This window comes from Gymnogyps californianus, chromosome 10 (genome assembly GCF_018139145.2).
Source record: "Gymnogyps californianus isolate 813 chromosome 10, ASM1813914v2, whole genome shotgun sequence".
Taxonomy (NCBI): domain Eukaryota; kingdom Metazoa; phylum Chordata; class Aves; order Accipitriformes; family Cathartidae; genus Gymnogyps; species Gymnogyps californianus.
The window spans coordinates 17,938,656-17,958,928 of record NC_059480.1 but is presented as its reverse complement, the minus strand read 5'-3'; the positions used below and the strand labels follow the sequence as shown (position 1 = coordinate 17,958,928).

At 36.9% G+C, this 20,273-nt stretch overlaps 1 protein-coding gene across 1 annotated transcript in view; it reads right to left on the bottom strand.

Annotated features, from left to right (window-relative positions):
* The window catches only part of LRCH3 (leucine rich repeats and calponin homology domain containing 3), a 64,067-nt gene that overhangs the window by 11,660 nt on the left and 32,134 nt on the right, over positions 1–20,273 (bottom strand). Inside the window, exons 6-15 of the mRNA XM_050902470.1 lie at positions 19,472–19,581; positions 15,062–15,155; positions 14,045–14,165; positions 11,360–11,508; positions 8,845–8,921; positions 5,481–5,576; positions 4,999–5,050; positions 4,703–4,843; positions 3,402–3,449; positions 2,218–2,271 (exon numbers count right to left, since the gene is read on the bottom strand). Of these exons, the coding sequence (XP_050758427.1) occupies positions 2,218–2,271; positions 3,402–3,449; positions 4,703–4,843; positions 4,999–5,050; positions 5,481–5,576; positions 8,845–8,921; positions 11,360–11,508; positions 14,045–14,165; positions 15,062–15,155; positions 19,472–19,581 (942 nt within the window). The remainder of the gene's footprint in view (positions 1–2,217; positions 2,272–3,401; positions 3,450–4,702; positions 4,844–4,998; positions 5,051–5,480; positions 5,577–8,844; positions 8,922–11,359; positions 11,509–14,044; positions 14,166–15,061; positions 15,156–19,471; positions 19,582–20,273) is intronic.

Genomic DNA, 20,273 nt, shown 5'->3' with positions numbered 1-20,273 from the left:
ACTACTTTTTTAATCTTTTCCTTATATCTGAGCTGAAAACAGTGTTTGGAGCAAAAGCAAAGCAACTGCTCAGTTTAGAGAGCTCTGATGTAACAAGGCAAATGCTGAAAAAAAGATCTTTTACTATACCTCTATGTAATATTCTCCTCTTTTGTCACAAAGTGTTCTTTCCACACCCTAAAGCTAGAACAATCAGTGGAAAATCTAGCAGAACTTTTTTTTTTTAAATTTTTTAAATTTTTTTTTTAAACTAACCTATCTGCAAATTTCAATGTCCAAAAGTTTTGTAAGGTAAAGTTTACACTACTGCATGCAGTCTTTATGCAGAGACAGAAAAAGACAGAGAGGAAACTATGTAAATGGAAAATGTTTACTGAAAACTGCCATTAGCAAATAGAATTTTGATATGAAATGCCTCTGTAGTTTGGTGGAGGAAAAAAACATCCTCAGGAATTAGACCTAGCTAAATTTCAAATCCATAAGGACAGGGAAAATGTCAAATGAAATGCAATAGAATATAAAAAGGCAAAAGTAATTTCAACTCTTACGACAGACTTTTTTTTTTTTTCTTTCAAGCAAACTAATGAACATTTCCTTGTTGTTGAACAAGTTTTTACCATACAAAATGCATTTGTGGAAACGAAAATGCTACAAATTCATGAGCTAGCCTGGGCTTAATGTTCCAGTTACAATAATTGCCAGAAACAGCTGCCCTGGCATATGTCATCATTAGACACAATGTGTATTTCCACTACAAAATAGAGCTGCAGATCATACTTCAGCAGTTCAGAAAACCCAGTTATTTCATATACTACTATAGTTTAGTGCTCCTGAAAAGAGCAAGGAATCAAAAGAAAAATGAACAGAGAAATGATTGCTTTCAAATCTAGTTCAATCTTTCCTTACCAGCCTGGCCACTTTTTTGTGAAGTGCAGGGACGTAACTTGGTTAAAGACACAAAGGAAACAAACAGCAATGGAAGCCAGTTTCAAAATAATTTCTGAAAATTCCAAGTCATGTCATGTAAAATTCTATGTATTAATTTACAACAAAAGTCATGGGATCACATAATCAAATAGAAATGGGGTCCTTAAAGGTATCTTTAAAATACATTCCAAAGATGAAATCACTGACAACAGAGCATCAACACTTAACCCAAACCACGGCTATTCTCCTGTTTCTTATTATCTAAATATGAAAGCACATTTTTGTATGCTAATTGATTGTGATTTCTCTAAACAGGCACATGCATGATCATTAAATCTCTCTCTAATATTATTAAGTTTTCTTTCTCTCCCACACAGTGCTAGTCATGTGAAAGCAGGAAAACCAAAAAGTATGAATAAAGAGACAGTAAATGTCTTGACCAACATGTTCTGGAGAGAGATATTCTAACCGAGAGCACTGCCTAAAGAAAATTTAGGCAGATAATGGAAGCACATGAATTAAGAAAATAAATCCCAGGCATGCAGTCATGCAACAGCAGGCAAATCAGGTGTATTTTTCTTTTATAGACATGGATTATGGCATTAATTATATTCTTTAATTATGCTACATCGCCAAGATGCCATAAAGGAAGAAATAGCATAAAACATGAATTAAGTATATAAATGTTTTTATTTTTGCTAAGTGTTCAAAATAGATTATTTTTAAGATATCTTCATCGATAAACGATAAAAAGGTATGAGGAATATTTCATGATTTGTAGCATTGATATGTAGAGCAGTTTTTCCCTGTGCTATAATATGGTTACCAAGATACTACGTATTTCGAACCACCATGTGCAGGATGCAGACAAGTTAAAGCAGAAGGCTGTACTCGAAGCATGAAAATTGCTTACTTGACACTGAAGAGCACATCAATTAGGAAGCAAGCTAAATGGAAAAGAAATCAAACCAGAACAACTAGAGGTGAAACTTTAATTTTAGAAGCTGTTCTTTACTATCAGTAATTTTCTTCTGCTTTCAGCAAAAGATAAGCTTAATTATTTTGTGGAAAAACATCACTATATTATTAACAAATGGCTGACAGTACAAGTATCAACATATTCATAATATTAAAGTTCACAGCTAAGCTACTTTTCAAAGAAGATGGTCATGTTTTATGCTATTTAGATTAGCTCTAAAATAGTTGGTCTAATCTGAGACAATCATAACGTTGTTATTTCTATGCTCTAGAATCTGCCACATAAAAAGGCCATTACGTGCAGGATCTTACCACTAACAAGGCACTATCATCAGTATGCTGAGACCTTCTGGATGGAAAGGGACACTGGGAGGTGGGAGAGATGGAGTAATGTCAGAAACACACAGAATGTCAGAAACACACGGTATGTGAACAGACAGACATTTTGGAGCATGTACTGCTTGTTTATAGCATTGTGAGGCTTTTTTAAAAAATCCATAAGGTATATGGAACTGTAGGAATATATAGCCACATGACCCATGAATTATAGTGTATTCGTATTACTTAAGGAATGAATTATTCTGCTTTCTGTGTTGTCTCAAGCAAATACAGACAACTATGTATTCACAGTTCTTACTGTGGTAGAACAAAGGACCCTTTAAAGAATAAATTAAGAACAGAAGAACATTAAGAAAGAAAAGGAGCAAAAACTATTTCAATTACCCCATGTTTCGGTAATTTTCTAACAAAAAAAGAGTTAGCTGGAAAATGCTGCTAAAGAACTATTTATATTCATTATATTATTAAAAGTTTTGATCTGATTAGCACTGCCAAGTGAATTATCTTCCTCTGGAGGAAAGTGGGGATGGCAAGCAGTGGAAGAGCTATTACTATGCAGAAATCTGATGCAGAGAGCGAACAGATGTCATTGGCTCAGCTCTGTATATTCTAGAAGACTGAGCCTTGTATGATTTGTGTTCCCTACTGACTTACTGGTTTTGATTATAAAACTATGCTAGAAGAAAACTTTTTAAAAATTTATTTATTTCTTTTTCTGATAGCCCTCAAAATTCTAATGCTTAATCTTTCTGGGATAACTGGTGATCTAATGATAGGAAATTAGGAGAAAACTGATCAATGAAGGATGACTACAACACAATAACTTGTCTGAATACTCCTGTTAGAAAGTAAACTGTACTGCTCACAAGGAGCATCTTAAAATGGAATATGAAATGTATTTTCTGTATAGAACTTAGAAAACATACAAGAAACAATAAAACACCACACTCGGACAGGCAATCTACATGAACAGAAGGAAATATTAGGCTGGTCCCATAAGCAAAAAAAACCCAACCCAAGGCTTAATAATAAGTGTGAAAAAACTATGCTATAACCCAGTCCTGCAGAGTTCTCCACAATCAGGAAAATATCTCTGATGGAGAGAGCTAAGAATTCAGGTGCTGACATCCCTAGTAATACTCTTATTGGACTCTTACCTCACTATCCAGAGGACTTTGCTTCTGAGGACTTAAGGATGCTTTTTGCTATAGAGAAAAAGGAAGAATGAAAGACCAATTTAAAGGAATGTGACAGGGAAACAAAAGCTTAGAACAAAACAGTGTAATTTAGAAGTGTTTTAAAACACAAGGAGTCTTAGTTTTTAAATGAAACATGCACTGGGGAAATTGCAAGTTTCCACTGAGCTGAAACTTCACTGATATTATTAGTAAAAAACCAACCTTTATTCCATATGAAAACAAAAACCCCAAATTGTTTTTGCATATTAAAGATGCATAATAAACCCAAAATATAACCCAAGGGGGGAATTTAATTGAGAATAAAGTGCTCATGAATAACAAAGGCAACAGAAGAAAAAAAACCAACCAAAACCAAAAACACCAAAAGGCTCAATAAACAAAATGCACGCTAAATAACTAAAGTCTTTAAGTGAAAGACTGAGCTGAATCTTTAATAAAAGCAGCTTTTCTACAAAACATTGCCAGGGGCCTGAGATTAATTGGTGCTAATGAAAAGCCTAGTTTCAGGCAGCTAAAAACCTTTTTCTAAACTAACTAATAAATGCAATAAAACATTCTTTTCCTCTCTGCAGACCACCCTAAGCCCAAAATATTAACTGTAACATTTCTTCAATTTGTGATGGCAAGATTTGGGTAGGTCTCCAGAGCAATAAACAGTAAAATAAATTTAAGTCAACTAGCATATAAACAAGTTTGCATGTTAAGCAGCAGACTACTCCATATTGACTGCAGTGAAAGAGAAAGCGAAGACGCAGTGTCCATGGAGTATCTGATGATTATAAATTTGCACCTGTGCTTTACCTGGACGTAACTTATTTATGCATCATAAAATACCAAAATAGTTTAGGCAACATTATCTTCTTGTACGTACGATTGCTTTCTTCGCTGCCAAATTTGTCTTCAAAATTAAATTGCCTCTATGCCTTCTCAAATAAAGACCCTTTCTTTCTTATACCAATCCTGTCACATCTATGCAAATGAAAAATTGAGAGAATGAGGCAGACTATGTAAAAACAGAATTCTTTGCAACAATCATATTTTGTGTAAATCTCTTCCGTCTTCCTCCCCAGTTCTAGTTTTGTCTATATTAAGCTACAGCACCAACACTGAATGGACTTAAATGCTATTTCTCCATTTTCTTTATAAAGTGCCATGCATGCCCGAGAGTCTAACATACAAGTATTAATGATCTTGGCAATTAATTTTCATTACGGGATTCAGAAAAGATGAAGTATCAAGTAGGTACTAAAAGGAAGTACCTTAACAAAGTCAAGGACAGCTTCCCTCTGAATCTGTTTTGTTCGCATCCTCTCCTCCTCGTACTGAAGCGCTGCTAGCTGGGCCTCCCGACGGGTACGCTCTATGTGCCTGCGGTGCAGCTCGGGATCTGTATTTGGCACCTGGAACAAAACAGTGCACCAGGCTGTAAAGACAGAGCTACACAGGGTAAAACAGATGGGTTATGGAGAAACAGTCCATATCTTATGGCTAACATCAGTTTGGTTTTGCATCAAACTCATCCAAAAGAATAAAATAGTAGAGTTCAATGTGTTACCTGACTGTGGTGACTTGATAGAGAGAGAAAGTAAGGTGAATCAGCCGGGGGTCTGACAAATGGAAAAACAGAGAGTAACTATACTTTTTATCTTAAATATAAAAAAATTTTCATGAGTTGTCAGCGACACACAAGTATCTAATCAAATTAGAAGAGTAACTGTTTAGTAAGCAAAGCTGTTAAACCAACTGCTGCGATAACAATTTAACTTATTGTGCATGACAGATTTTGTGCAGTCATTTCTCTCTCTTCTCCTGAATTGTGATAAAATTTTTCTACAGCTCAAGATGTACCAATGGGATTGTACATTTGGCTTATTACATTGAGATACTCAGTACTTTATACCCATTCCCTAAGAGCTGGTTAAGTAACCAATCCAGGAACTCTTCAGATGATCTTCATTTAAAGGAACTGGGTACTATGGTTATCTGGGGGAGGGGAATAAAATTAGTCAGTAGAAACTGTATGTTTCTTTTCCCTACCTCTCTGTCCTGTCCACATAACTCCTTAGTACTTGGTGATGCTCTCTGTCCTGCATCAAATTTAGAGTTTCAGGTCTTCGTAATTCATCAGTATCCCTGCAGGTAAACACCAGGGGGAAGGGGGATTGGCCACTGATGCATATAAACTACTGTCAGATGAATTCTCCTCTAGATTACAGCTGTTTTTCTAAGAGTAACTGCCTAGAAAATTAGCTTCAGATAACCACAAAGGTGAAATTTAGGATGACTAAAGAAATCATGTTGTGCTACCAAGTCAGATCACAACTACTGCAGTTCACAACTAAATAAACGTAACTTGCTTAATTAACAATGATTTCAAAATAAGGAAAGATGGAATCTCTCTTTTAAGACTATATTCTGGTTATTGTAGGCCTTATTCTGCTCTGGAAAGAACAGAATTATTTTTAAACATTAGCACCCTCTGATATTTTCAGAACAAATCTGCTCACCTCACCAATCAAGTGATAACTTCCTAACTGTCAGTGATACATGCCATCAAAGTCACAAGGTAAACACAATAACCAATCTGTCTCTTATCCATCATATCAACAATAAAATAGAAATTTTACAGTCAGTTCTTTGCTAGAACCTTCGCTCCTGGGACAACTATGGAATAGAGACACACCTACCAATGCATTTCCAAAAAATGTCAGTCCTGCTGCCTGTGTGTAGACATACTACCTATTCTGCATGGAGAAGCTTAAGAGATGTGGAAGACCGATATGCTACAGGTCTCCTCTGTTACTTAAATTAGCACTGATGCACATGACAATTCCATTACTGTGCTGTTTTGAACGGACAGGACTGGGTTCGACTGAGTGCCAAGAAGCATATTAAGACCAGAGTACACACAGCTTTGTTGCATCAGGAGTGCACCACAGTTTGTCCAGAGGCACAAACTGTATTTACTGAATTGAATCAACTAATGTAAGTACTCTTGAGATGAAGTCTGCATTACATCCAACTCTAAGAGTTTTAATGGCTCCAGCATGCTGAAGAAAAAAATGAGGCTGCCTGCCAAGGCATTTGCACAGAATTATTGTGGAAGCAGTTTACAGCTTGTGGTTGCCACAGATGAAGTATTTGACTAATACAAGCTTAAAATATAAAAAATTACTCATTGTCATATGGCTGTTTTTACACAATTTTGAAGGCAATAACAATGTGACCTGTTTTTAGTGCCTCACTAAGAATTTCACTCTGCTGCAGCATAATATGAATAAGCTACAATTCATTTAGATCGTTGATTAACTACTTCTGCATGAAGATCTGCTGCCATCCTTAAGTTAAATTTTGAAAACACTGGATACCCTAGTGAACTACAACTTCCTTTATCATTAAAAAATGTCTATGTAAACAGCAGCTCTCTCCTGGCTAACTAGCCTTCTCTTATTTCCTTCAGATATGTCATGGCATCCAGTGTTTGTAAAGTCTAATTATTTCCATGTTGACCACAAATGTTCCAATAGAAAAACAAACAAACAAACAAACAAGTCAGTCTTTCAAACCAAAAGCACTCACTTTATTTGGGGATGTCCTGGTTTCGGCTGGGATAGAGTTAATTTTCTTCTTAGTAGCTGGTACAGTGCTGTGTTTTGGATTTAGTGTGAGAATAATGTTGATAACATGCTGATGTTTTAGTTGTTGCTAAGTAGCGCTTATCCTAAGTCAATGACTTTTCAGTTTCCCATGTTCTGCTAGCGAGGAGGTGCACAAGAAGCTGGGAGGGGGCACAGCCAGGACAGCTGACCCGAACTAGCCAAAGGGATATTCCATACCATAGAATGTCATGCCCAGTATATAAACTGGGGGGAGTTGGCTGGGATGGGCGGATCGCTGCTTGGGCATCGGTCAGTGGGTGGTGAGCAATTGCATTGTGATCACTGTTTTGGTTTTTTCCCCTTGAGTTTTATTTCTTTTTTTTTTCCTTTTTTTGGTTACATTCCTTTTCATTACAATTATTATTATTATATTTCATTACTATGGTTGTTAGTATTATATTTTACTTTAGTTATTAAACTGTTCTTATCTCAACCCACGAGTTTTACCTTTTTTCCCCGATTCTCCTCCCCATCCCACTGGGAGGGGGAGGAGTGCAAGGAGCAGCTGTGTGGTGCTTAGTTGCTGGCTGGGGTTAAACCATGACAGGGGAGAACACGTCAGACTGCTGTATTATTTTATGCCTTACCTGTAGACACTACAGGATAAGGAATGCTGATATATGCTGAAGGAGTTACCCTCCTTTGTATCAGTACAGCTACCGTATCTGCACATTTACTGCACATTACAAAATGCCTATTAAAATGCTGCCATAACTCTGGAAAAATTTACACAGTATTCTTGATTTCATTTTCTCTTTCAATACCATTTTAGAATGCCATTAAAAATTAATTTCTACTGACAGCTTAAGTAATGACATACTTACAGCTAGCAGTTGTCTTTTTTTTTTTTTTTTTTTTAACATTCCTAGTACAATTGAGCTGGTTTTCTGCTGAGTCCTTGCACATTCACTTTCACTCCACAGAATACTGAAATGCTTCAATGGCATATTAAAGGTTCTATCAATTTTGATTTTAGTTCCATTAGCAAGAAGCTATACAATTGCTTATCTTCTGTTCTTTTAACTAGACACTCAAAAGTCTTTTCTCAAACCTAACCACCTCATTTATATTCTGTCCAACTCTGACCCATATGTTACAGATAAGCATTCCCTCCAATAAGCCAAGTAATCATTAAAGAGTATGGACATAATTCAAAAAGTCTACCTCGTTAAACTAAGCGGCCTCTTTTCAGCACTGACTCCCATTCTATCCCTTCTTCCCCTGATGTAAGCTCATGATTATGGCACAGAGAAGCATATTTTAAATTAAACTAAACCCCCACAGTACTACAGCTACCAAGAGTCAACCAAGAATGTGACCTCACAGCACATCAAATACTCCATAGTAACTCTCTATGCTTCCCCTAAACCTGCACTACAAGCACGTTTATCCCTTCTGTCCTTTATGTAATATAGCTTAAGTCAACTATTTAATCAAGGCACAAATTAAATCATGAAAAGCAGATATTAAATCAGGTTAAAAGTATACTCTTTAATTTGGCAGATTTCTTTACCCAACCAATTTAAAGCCAAGCACTGGCCTAGAACAGCCAAGCCTTTTGGTCACTGCCATTATTAGAATACAAATTCCTAATCTGGAGCAATAATTTATAAATAAAGTGCCGTGCACATTTCTGGTTAAGCAACAGAAAACAATGTCATTTCCTAAACACATTCATTACATATGCGCTCTGCATTCATCATGAAACTTTGGATAAAATTACTGTTACCACATATTCTTACCTGTTTTGATGTAAATATCGTCTTGTATCCTCTGTTCTCTGAAATTCTCTGATGGATACAGGCTTTACCGCTGAGCCCTAAGCAACATAACACACAAGACTAAGTTAGCAACTTATTTAGAAAACTGTACATAAATGTCAAAGAATCTCTTTGTGGAGCAACATTTGTAACTACTGGTATTCAAAATACCTGACAAAGAACCCCAAAACACAACTCAGGGATGTTCATTTCCAACTAGGCAAGCTCACTTTTATTTTTTCCTCCAATTTAAATAAACTTTAGTTTCAAGATTAAATATGCCTACTGATAAATTTAAGTGTTTAAAAACCTCCACTATTAAGAACTGTGCAAAGAAGTACATGTAGGTAGAAAATAATTAATGTCACTTAGAAGAAATGTAGAGCTAAGCTCCGAAGAATGTATATACAAGTGTACAGCAATGCAGTCTGGATTCTCAGAAATACAGGATACAATAGCTGATGGTCTTTTATGATGCCCTGAAGACAGGTCACAGAGGGACTAAGAAAGCAAAACAGGGGATGAGTGAGAACACCTTAGGCTTAATTTGAGCTATGGAATCATTTATCCCATTGGGAATAGAGACATATTGCCCTTGGTGTTATTTTAATGTAGGAAAATGGAAACTTCTCAAGATTAACTTGCCAATTTTCACTCATGCCTGTATGCATGTTGCCATATTGCATAGAGTTAGTGTTCCTAAGTCTTTTGGATTGTCTTTTTAGAGAAACTACTGCTTCAGTTAAAAGAAAACAGTTTAATTTTTATGAACAGATAGATCCCTATGAACAGCTTTTTTGATGTTGATCAATGCCTTTTCACTATCTACAGCAAAGAGTTCTTGGGCCGTATTGCCAATAGTTGCCTTGTCTGAGTTTTGCTCTTGTGCCTATGCTTCAAGTGGCATCAGCTTTTGTGATTTGATATTTAATTTATGAGATCTGCAAAATGAATGCACCTCTCATATCTGTGTCACTGATTTTAAACACAGTAAACAGTAATATAAAGTGGACAAAATACACACCAAACTTTGAAAGGGTGCATTTGAATCGCAGCATAATAGGTACTGTTTAAGCATATCAACCACAAAGATCTCAGACAGGTTATTCATGTAGTATGTACAGTGAGCCACTGAACTGTATCGCTGTGTACATAGGTATTAATTAAGACTGACAGAACACAGAAGGAAACACTATGTGGCTGAAAATCTGTTTCTTTCTATAGGATCAATTTCTAAGGACACTCTCCAAAAGTGTACCATCCAAATGAATTAACAGGGAACAGTTTTCTCCATGTGTTCACAGCAGTGGCTGCAACAACTGGAACAAAGGCACCTTCCAGTTTTGGCAATTCATACAATTTCAGAGCAACTCTACTGAATTTTATTAAAGTGCACACTAATTCTTGCATAGCTAGAAAGCAACGAAATGACATGAGCTAAAGAAAAGTGACAGTAACTTTACTGGAATCATTGCCCTTGTCTGCACCAGGACATCATTTGGATACAGTAAGCAATCAATAAAAGCAGCTATTATTAGGATAGTATATGCTAAGTTTGCCTCATAAATAAAAAAATAAAAATAAAATAAAAAATAAAATAATTTTTTTTTTTTTCTTTTTTCTGTGAGAGAAGACAGGGCAATGTCCAGAGTTACTCACACCTGTTTCTAGATGTTTGTAAAAAGCTGTCCGGAGAACTGTCTAACCTGTTTAGTAATAATTTTACTTACTGTTCATTCAACTGTATACTTTTACTGACTGAAAACAGTTTCATGCCAGATTTATCTGAAACTACAGAGGGCGGTTTTTGTTCAGAAAGGTGACTATATACATAACCAAGTCTGTACCTGTGGGTTCAGAGTCTTGCTCAACAGTAAGAGAGAAAGAAATCGTTCTCTGCAAAGAGTAGGCTTTCTGAAAAGTCTGAAAATTTAAGTTACTCTAAACTTAAAATGGATGCTCAAGACATTGAGTTTACTGGCAAATAACTTATAATCAGCATGAACAGCCAAATTAATGGAGTTGCAAAATTCCTGTACTAAATCTTTACACTGATAACAATCAACATTCTTCCCTTGAGAAAGTCAGTATATATTCAGTACCACCAAGTAAATGTTAACAATTTTCTAGATATCACCAATTACCAGTTGGAAGCATCAACTTCAAAGTTTTTTGAAGACAGCACTCCTTTGGAAAAACCATTTACTTCACATATGCCTAAAGCACAAGCTTGCAAGAACCCACATGACAGGAAAACAGTGTGGCTGCTTTAGACTTATTCCACATATCCCAACGGGCACTTGGGAGCAGCTTAACGCTCCAGCTCTGACCCTCCACAGAGCACAACACTGTGTTCTTCCTCCAGTTCAGACCTATTTTTTTTAAAATTAAAAAAAAAAAACCACCAAAGAAAACCTCTGAGGACAAGAAGCATTAATACCATTACAAAGGCTTTCCTGGGGCGTATGAATTTAACTAATTTAAGTAAAAGCACCACCTCATTAGAGATTCGCCGCTGGTCAATATATGCCATGAATTGTGAGCTGAGGCTGTCTGAGTCCATGCACTTGGGTTGCCTCACCTCTTCCTCCTCCTCTTCTGTGGCACAGCTATCAATATAGTCGATCTGATCGAGATCATGTTCCACTTGACATACATAACACAAAGAAAACACCCATAATTAGATAACCAACAGGAAAGGAAAAAACCCAACAAAAAAGCAATGTCAGGAACTAAGGCCCTACTGTTTTTCTTCCGTCTGGGAAAGCTCAGCCTAAAAGCTCTGGATTTTGCCAGGCCCACTAACATTTGTTAAACATCAATTTTTGAAATAATGATAAAATTTATGCTTTTCAAAAAGCAAGGAGAAACATGTATCAAGCACGTAGTTTTATATTGCTGGCCGCAGATCCTTTTGCGGTGACTGAAAAAGTAAAGTAAATACTGTGATTTTTTTTCAATACCGAAAAATATCCATCAAAATCTGTCAGCTAACACCAAGACTGTACAATGATTCGTGTACATTTTGAATAATTCCTCTTGGTTCCAATTCATCTCTGTCAGAAAAATTAGAACGGATATGACAGATACTTCTACTATTTTTACTAGTACAACAACAAACAGGGCAGCATGTCCAAGTTATCTGGATGCAAATGCAATAAATATAAAAAGTGTATGTGGAAATAACGAAGGACAGTACAGAAAGCAACAAAACCCCTCTAAAACAATATAAAAGCACCTGCAGTTTTATTTTAAAAAGAGGAATGAAGAAAGAAATTAGGAACCACTGAAATGAGAGCAAGAAACAGCACAGTTTGGCTAGTATTGATTTTCCCTTGTGTGGGCGATATTATGTAGGGCAATTTTTTCACTTGTCACTGCTTTTTACACATTCTGCCCAGGGGTTCTGAGAGTCATGACACTGAGCAAACTACCCTACTGAAAAACACTGTGCTGGGGATGCAGGGGAAAGCATAAGCTCCCTTTCTGAGCACTAGAGCTTTCTTAAAACTCTCCCCAAACTTGCTCCAGACTCTCTTGCAGACATTCTTTTTCTACTCCCCCGCCCCCTTCCTGCTTGTCTAAAACAGACCTCTCTTTGCCTCACCACACAATCTAGCAACTGTTACTGCCAAAGCCACCTCCTCTGCTACTACAACCATCCAAAACAGCATTCCTATATACTTTGGCTTCATTAAACCTCCATCTCAGTTTCAAATCTTAAAAAAACCCCAACAAACCAAACCAAAACAAAACCCCCCTTCTTTCCAGCCTTGCTTACTAAACTTAAATAGTAATAATAATAATAATAATACAGTAGAGGGTGAAGGACATTAGTATCTGTGTTAAGAACACAAAATAGGAAAGGATCTCCTGGATCACTTACAGCCACATGCTACGGCTTGTGCCCCTCTGAGATACTCCTACTCATGAACTGACCGTGCTCCATCTTAAAAGACTAGTGAGGCATTTTGAAATCCCTAGTGTACAAAACCCAAAGAACAAAATAAAGTTAGTCTTGGAGGAGGAGCTGGCAGCACTACCTGTTATTAAGGCTGTCCAGAGCTTCCCATGACACCGTGTCTTCAATTCTTCTAACTTTGCCAGAATTTAACTGTTTGAACTGAATGTTTTGTCTGTTAATGTGTAAAAGAGTGAGTCAACCAAGAAGTTTCAGATATTTCTAGAAGGTGGCAAAGAAAACAAAATATTGTGGCAGAGAAGAGTAAGACCAAGAAAAGAAGATGGCAAAAGACGAAGAGGGTGAGGAGGAGGGAAGAGAGAAGAAGTGGGAGGTGGGCATGGAAGATTAAAAGTAGCTGGGAAGAGTGACACTCAGATAGGGAATATGAATTGTAGCCATTAGAAGAAATGGAAAACAGGGAGAAGCTGAGAAAGAAGAAAAATTAATCAAAGTATATGGGGATGAGATCTAATAATAAGTAGTGCAGAAAAATGGAGAAGAGGGAATGACTGAAAAAAACAAACCTGGAAGAATGCTAAAACTGGGACATACAAACAAAAAGAGACAGTGGTAGCAGCAAATTATTGGAAGTTAAAATGGAGAAGAACTGCAGAGATCAAGAAACATGGAAAGCGCTATCACCTCTCGAACAAATATGAGGGTGCTACTGTAAGACTGCAGGACAACCAATTGAGAAGGTGCAAAAAAGCAATGTCACTCACAAATACCAGTCCCTCCTAGATGGCTTGCATGTTTGGATTAAAACCCAAGACTGCTGAATGAGGCACTTTTGCTACTTGGAAATATGAAATTCCCTGACAAAATTGCTCATCCCGTTCCAACAGCAGTTGGCACAGAGCACTTACAAGTTACCACTGCTGTAAAATTCTCCCAGTAGCTCAAGCAGCAAAACTCCATGCACTGAAATTCAAGATTCCAAAATACCGTTTGAAGCAGTTGGAGACTTTAACATAGCACATATGCAGAAGCGGACACAATGTTTCCCAGATAATCCTAATTCTGATGCTATTTGATTTTGCCTTGTAACATCCTTAATACAATAGTGTTTTTACACTGTTTACACAACAGTGTTTTTGTATAATTCCACCTAGGTCTTTCTCTTTTCTTCCTCTTTAGACAATGTACTATTTATAGCAAATATTCTGGAACTTTAATAATGATGACAATAAATATTGTTAGCCAAAGATCGCTATTTACCTCCACCATTAGTTATGACCGTGCTCCCTCGGTTTTCTTGATACTGACTTTCTCTTCGCAGTCTCTGTTCTTTAGTGATCTCTGCCACACGTAAAGGGAGATCTGAGAACTCATCTGTTGGCTTTAGAAAACAAACAGTGAAGTCAAGAAACACTTTTCTTCAGAAACATCATCTTGTAAGCTACTACCTCTTGATTTGTGTTTTTACTTCAACTGTCCTGTTTTGCACCTACAAAACACTAACAAAGCAATACACTAACACTAATAAAGCAAAATACAGCTATAGTGTATTGTTTTTAAAAAACATATATTTAAGCTTTCTTAAAAAAACAGCTTGCCTACAGTTTTGTTTGCAATATCTGCAAGTGCCTGAAAACATCCCACGATGGAAACTATTAGAACCCTCTCAAAAAACAGGCTAGCAGTGCAAGCAGGCATATGGAGTATAGCTCACTGAAACACTTTAGGTCTTGGTTAGTGCCTTTTCTAGTTGTCCCAAGAGGAAAAGGGAACTTCTTCCTGGGAAGAATAATTGACAGTCTCCTTGCTAAGAGATCCCATTTTCCTGCTTCTAAATGGCAAACAAATTTTAACATTTGAAACAAGCTGCAAAGAAAGAAGATGAAATTTCCATCTGATTTTTGAAGCTTAATTTTCATGTTCAGATTTATCTTATTGAAACAACTACTCATGAGTGAGTGTAGTTGACTCAACACTGTAATATGATACAGTTATAAGCTTTTTTTTAAATGAGGAACCCCATTTTTCTCATCTTTTATGCCCCAGTAAATTAATCTGTCATGCACTGTTTTATACATTTCTCTATTTCCAACTTTGTCCATCCCATATAAAATTATGCTTGTTTTTCTCCAATAGAACAACAAATAATTTTGGCTCAAGGCAACCTGCACACTAGCATATACATGTTACCTATTGAATGTGCTTCCAGATGTATACTTACTAGTTCTCTTTCCCGTACAATAGTGCACTCAACAAAAATAAAGCTGCAACACTTACTTCATTCCCTGACCATCTTTTGTCTCCGCTGTCCACACTATTGAAGCCAGAATCAAGTGCTCCATACGGACGACTGGAATAGAGTTCCTCATGGCTGTCAAACACACAGTTTTAGTTACTGTAATATAAACACCACCAAAAGCTTCTCAGCTATTATAGAGCAAAAGCAGAATAAGCTACCAAGCACAGTTGCAGCACGTCCACAAGCTCAGCATATTAGAAAGCATCAATACCGCATTTGCCACATAGAACAAGAGGCACATGCTTACAAGTACAAACGTACTTGTCAGTCAGCTGTCCACCTGCCACTGCCTGGCATTTTAAGAGCTAATCTGATCCAAAGTATATATCCATACTTCAAACATTTCCCAAGCAGAAACTATGACAAAGAAAACTGCAAAGTGGTCTCTTATGTCACTGTTTAACAAGTCAAACTTTCATTTTCTGCTACTCCTATGTTTTGGTTGAAAAACACTGTCCCACAAACTTTTTCATAAGCATAAACCTATGCAAAATTACTAAAAATACAGAATATACTTCTACACAAAAGTACGCAGAATGTATTACATAACTATCTTCTGTATCATAATTACCTACCTAAGAAACTGTGCAGTAAGCTGGACAGTATTTCAAATACTTCATAATATAATAAATATAGCAGTACAGTGTTCATCTACAGAGCCTTTGTCAATAACATGTCTAGACAAAGGCATTAGACATGTGCCTAGTACACATAACCAAACAGCCAAACAGCCAACAGTTCTGCTCTGAACTTCTGGGCTTAGAAACTACGTAATTCAGCAGTACAGCCATCCCAGTCTGGCAACTGCTGCAGATAGCTAAAGCAAAAGAGACAATGAGACTTGTCTGATCCACTGCAGATGGCATTTCACAACGGCTCAACTGTCCTACTGGCACTCAATGCCCCAGGGAGAACTGCAGCAGTAATTACTACATAATACACAAGGAAGAATGAATTTCAGGAAGCTAATTGCTTCACCCCATCATAACTAAATTGCAGGTCATTTTCTCACTGGTATTGCTCTCAAGTTGTTGCTGCCTCTGAAATCCCACTTTCAGGAAATACTTATTTTCAAATTACTCATTATTATTATTATTATTATTAATGCAGCGCCGCACGCGTGCATGCGACTTTGTAGAACAGTGACAGACTATTATCCTGGGCTATTTTAATTTTCAGATAGACATAAAATAGCAAAAAAGAGGAGGGCTGGAGGGCTACAGATGAGGAACGTTAGGCTATACATCTGCTCCTATGCAGATATACACCAAAAGATAAGCTCTTGTATCCACTTGGAGTTTTGATTAACTCAAGAGAGTTTCACCTTTATGGCCCTGTATTTGAACAGAAAGATCATCTGTGTAATAAACCCCTAGAAAGAAAAAAGGGGAAAGAAAAAACAACTCCCTTCTTTTGGGTGGGGAAGAAAAAAGAATGACCATGAAATCGCCCAGTGCAGTTAAAGAACTATTAACTTGAATCACTGACATTAGAACCATACTTATGCTAACAGTTCACAGTACTTAAATACTGGATTTAAAACATGGGTCAGAGAAAAGAAAAACCCATCTGCAGTACAATTCCATTTTAAATGCATCAATATTTTCAAAATCTCCCGAGAACCCTGTTGTAAGTTGAACAATTATTGCAAATTGAAAGGCATCAAAATGACTATTTGGCTACATCTCAAAAATAGGGAAGTATTTTGATATAAAGTTTCTTCTTTTAGCCTTCCTTTTCAATTAGAGATTTTGAAAAGCTATACATCTAACACTAAGGTTATCGGGAAGCTCAAAAATTCATAATCACTGTTCCCAGGACTCTTCTCCTTTTTAACATGAAAGCTACTTTCTGTCTCCCCAACTCTCACATCTAAAAACAGCTATTCAATGCTGCACACTTCACACGTTTATAATCATACAGCAGCCATCCTGAAATCAGTTGAGGCTTAAGATTTTTATTCCTCCCTGACCAACAATCTACAAGGAACAACAATTAGGCATTTGGATAGATCAGAGCATTTTGGGGCAACTACAACTTACCTGGGAAGCTATGTAAGGCTTGAAATCAAAGGATGAGAAGCTAAATGCCTGGTAAGGCCAATAGCCAAAGGAAAGACAATACTTGCCAACATTTCAAAGACACAGCTCCAAAGCCACACTAAAACATGTATTTTTACCTCCTGTAAGAAAGAACAGTTGCCCAAGTCCCAGAATATCCACTACACTGGTTCACGCATGAGTACTTCAGATTTTAAACCTTCTAACTCCAGACTGTATCAGTCTGCCTCAGTGCCAAAAGAACTGCTACACAGCTTTGACAGTTCTGCCTCCTCTCAATCACATTCACTCCAGCACCAACCTGAGCTGCTCTGAACTTCAGTGTTGCAAATGAGAGGCTGGCTGCAGCAGATCAAAACTTGCTGCAAGATAAATTTCACATAGCTTATGTTTAGAAAAGGACTGTAACATACAAGATTGCACTCTGCTAAGACACTGATATAATTTGACAAGGCTAAACTAAATAATTAGGTGCACTAGAACCTCCCAACCACACTTTCTGCCATAATGTTTCAGAGTATCTTGTTTTATTAGCAGTATTAACAACTTTGTTATTAAAAAAATGTTTGATCAAGAGTGAACTGACAGCACAACTCAAACTTCCTTAAACTTTAAGAATCTCTACCACTCAGTTTCAGATTTTTAACCTCCACAGTATTTCACCTAGCTTATCAGATAAAACAGCAACAAAGTCTAGGTGTCCTGACTGATATCTTATTTCTATTGGTCACGTTTGAACACAACAAGCATAAAGCTCTTGTGACACCTTTGAAGATAACAAACATAAAAGCTCTTGTGACTTGCCTGGAAATACTAACTATATTGTAGTTGAATGCTTTTATTTCTCTCATCCCAAGTTCCAGAAGAATATAATAATTTGGGATCCTCTCTTCCACTGGATCATTCTGCCATTTTATCCTAATATGTACTCTGATCCATGGACAGTTCTTCCATAGATACACGAATACAGGAGGAATCACCTGCAACACTAAATGCCCTAAAGAGCACGGTAACAACAAATTATTCTATCACCAACTCTTATCTCCTCTTGGGGATGGAAATACAGCTAAAGGAAAGCCAGCTGAAGCTCATTTCATATAGTTGAATCTGGAAACAACTCTAGAGAAAGCATCCTCAATCAGTTCTGCTCTTGTTTTTACATTCATAATTCCAAGCTATGATTAAAATACATTAATTCTTCTCATTTCACAAAAGTAATTAATGAAAACTTCCATAGTAATATACAACTACAGACGACAATAAATCACTAAGCACATAGCCCACTGATTTTGTTGGAATTTCTCTTAAAGAACAAACACACTATGCTAGAGATAAACAGATCATGACATCTTATCATTTAGAGCCTTTTCTTTTCAGTAACAGGACAGTATCCTCAGTATTATGCAGAAACCGTCTGCAACAGCTTATACTCTAGGAAACTGAGTAACACTCATAAAATGCTCATATGTTGACCTCATTTAGAAAAATACAATTTAAGACATTCAATGCTGATGAGGAATCACTCTGTTAGTCCCTCATGCAAATTCTTCTTCACAAATCTGACTCATGATGATTTATTGTAAGGCCCTCTGATTTGTGTTTTATTGCTGCCAAGACAGTGGTACATCCTTTAGCAACTTACTCCTCCACACCTTATTACCGCCTTCCAAGATGACTGAGGTAATTTTCATATATATTTAGTTTCATACTTCACTGGCTCCCTTTCTTCTATATCATGTAACAGAAATAAATCTTAACTCCTGCTTTTCTCTAGACATCTTAATTTAGCAGCTGATACGGCTGACTGTTCCAATATTTGTGTTACAATGCTAAGCAATAGTGCCAAGTGAAAGCTTGCCAAAAATAACAGTTTACTAATGGGGTGGAGATCAGCATTTACACCTGCAGTTTGAGCATAGCAGTTATAAAATTCTGTACAAAAGGTTAAAAATCACAGCAGGGATATACTTCAGTAAGTGTATGGAAAATATTAAGATCTTATAAACTGAACACACATGTTAACAACACGAGAGCACGTCCCCTGTACTATGAAGATACCAACACTCTCTTCTTACTGTATATCAACTCTAACACTGCCTTTCATATGATATTGCCCAGGTTTTCTTTGAACTGCTCCTCGCTTCTTATATAGTGGTACCTTGTTAGAATGCACCATGAGATAACACAAATGATATTCTTCAAAGCCATCTCCACCAATGCACTTACCAAAGAACAATCCTTGGATCTATTTTTTTAAAAAACTCAGACGACTGACAAAATTTTCCTGAACGTCATAAAAACTAGGAACTTGGATTGTGCCAAACTTACCAAGATCCAAATCCCATGGGTCTTCTATCATAATCAGGCAAGTCTGGAGCTATCTTGCATGCTTCTATGTTCAGGTATTTAAATATGTGAATTTTTCCTTTTATACATATCTTAAAAAAAAAAAAAAAAATAGGTATGTATAATTTGACAATACATTTTCAAAGTACTCTACAGACGTTTAACCTGTAGTTGAGAGTAATAAATGAGCACAGTTATGTCAACCAATGCATCTTTTCTTCTAATCTCACTGCATTTTAGAGAAACGGCTATAGTGGAGCATCATGGGATGCCCGTGACAGACAAATGGAAGCTGTCCTCCAAGTACATCTGGTCTGCATGCAACTTTGTCAGCTGGATGCTGAAATTTCATCATGCAAACAAGACATAAGCATTTACAAGTACTAGAATTTATACCCTTGGCATCAGAACAGATGCATCCCACCCATACCCAGCTTTGAATGGCAGTGGCAGACTGCCAAAGCAAGCTCAAATTTAAAGTGAATGAAGCCAGTTAACAGCTGTCTGCTTTCAAAAGGGAGGCAAAACCCTATTGAAACTACCAGTCTTAGCAAGTGCCACTCTTTACTCAGAAGCAGCAGCTCACAGGAGAACCTGTAATACTCAAGGGCTTATATACCCACATTAAAAATCAAATTAGTCACTAACCATATTGCAGTTTCTAGCTCAAAGGCCAATTTGAGCACTCTGCTGCAAAGTGAACCAGCACACAGCAGCACTGAGGCCTCAGTCAAAATTTTGACATTTGAGTGGCACAAAATCCGTTTTGCCTAACAGGGCCTCC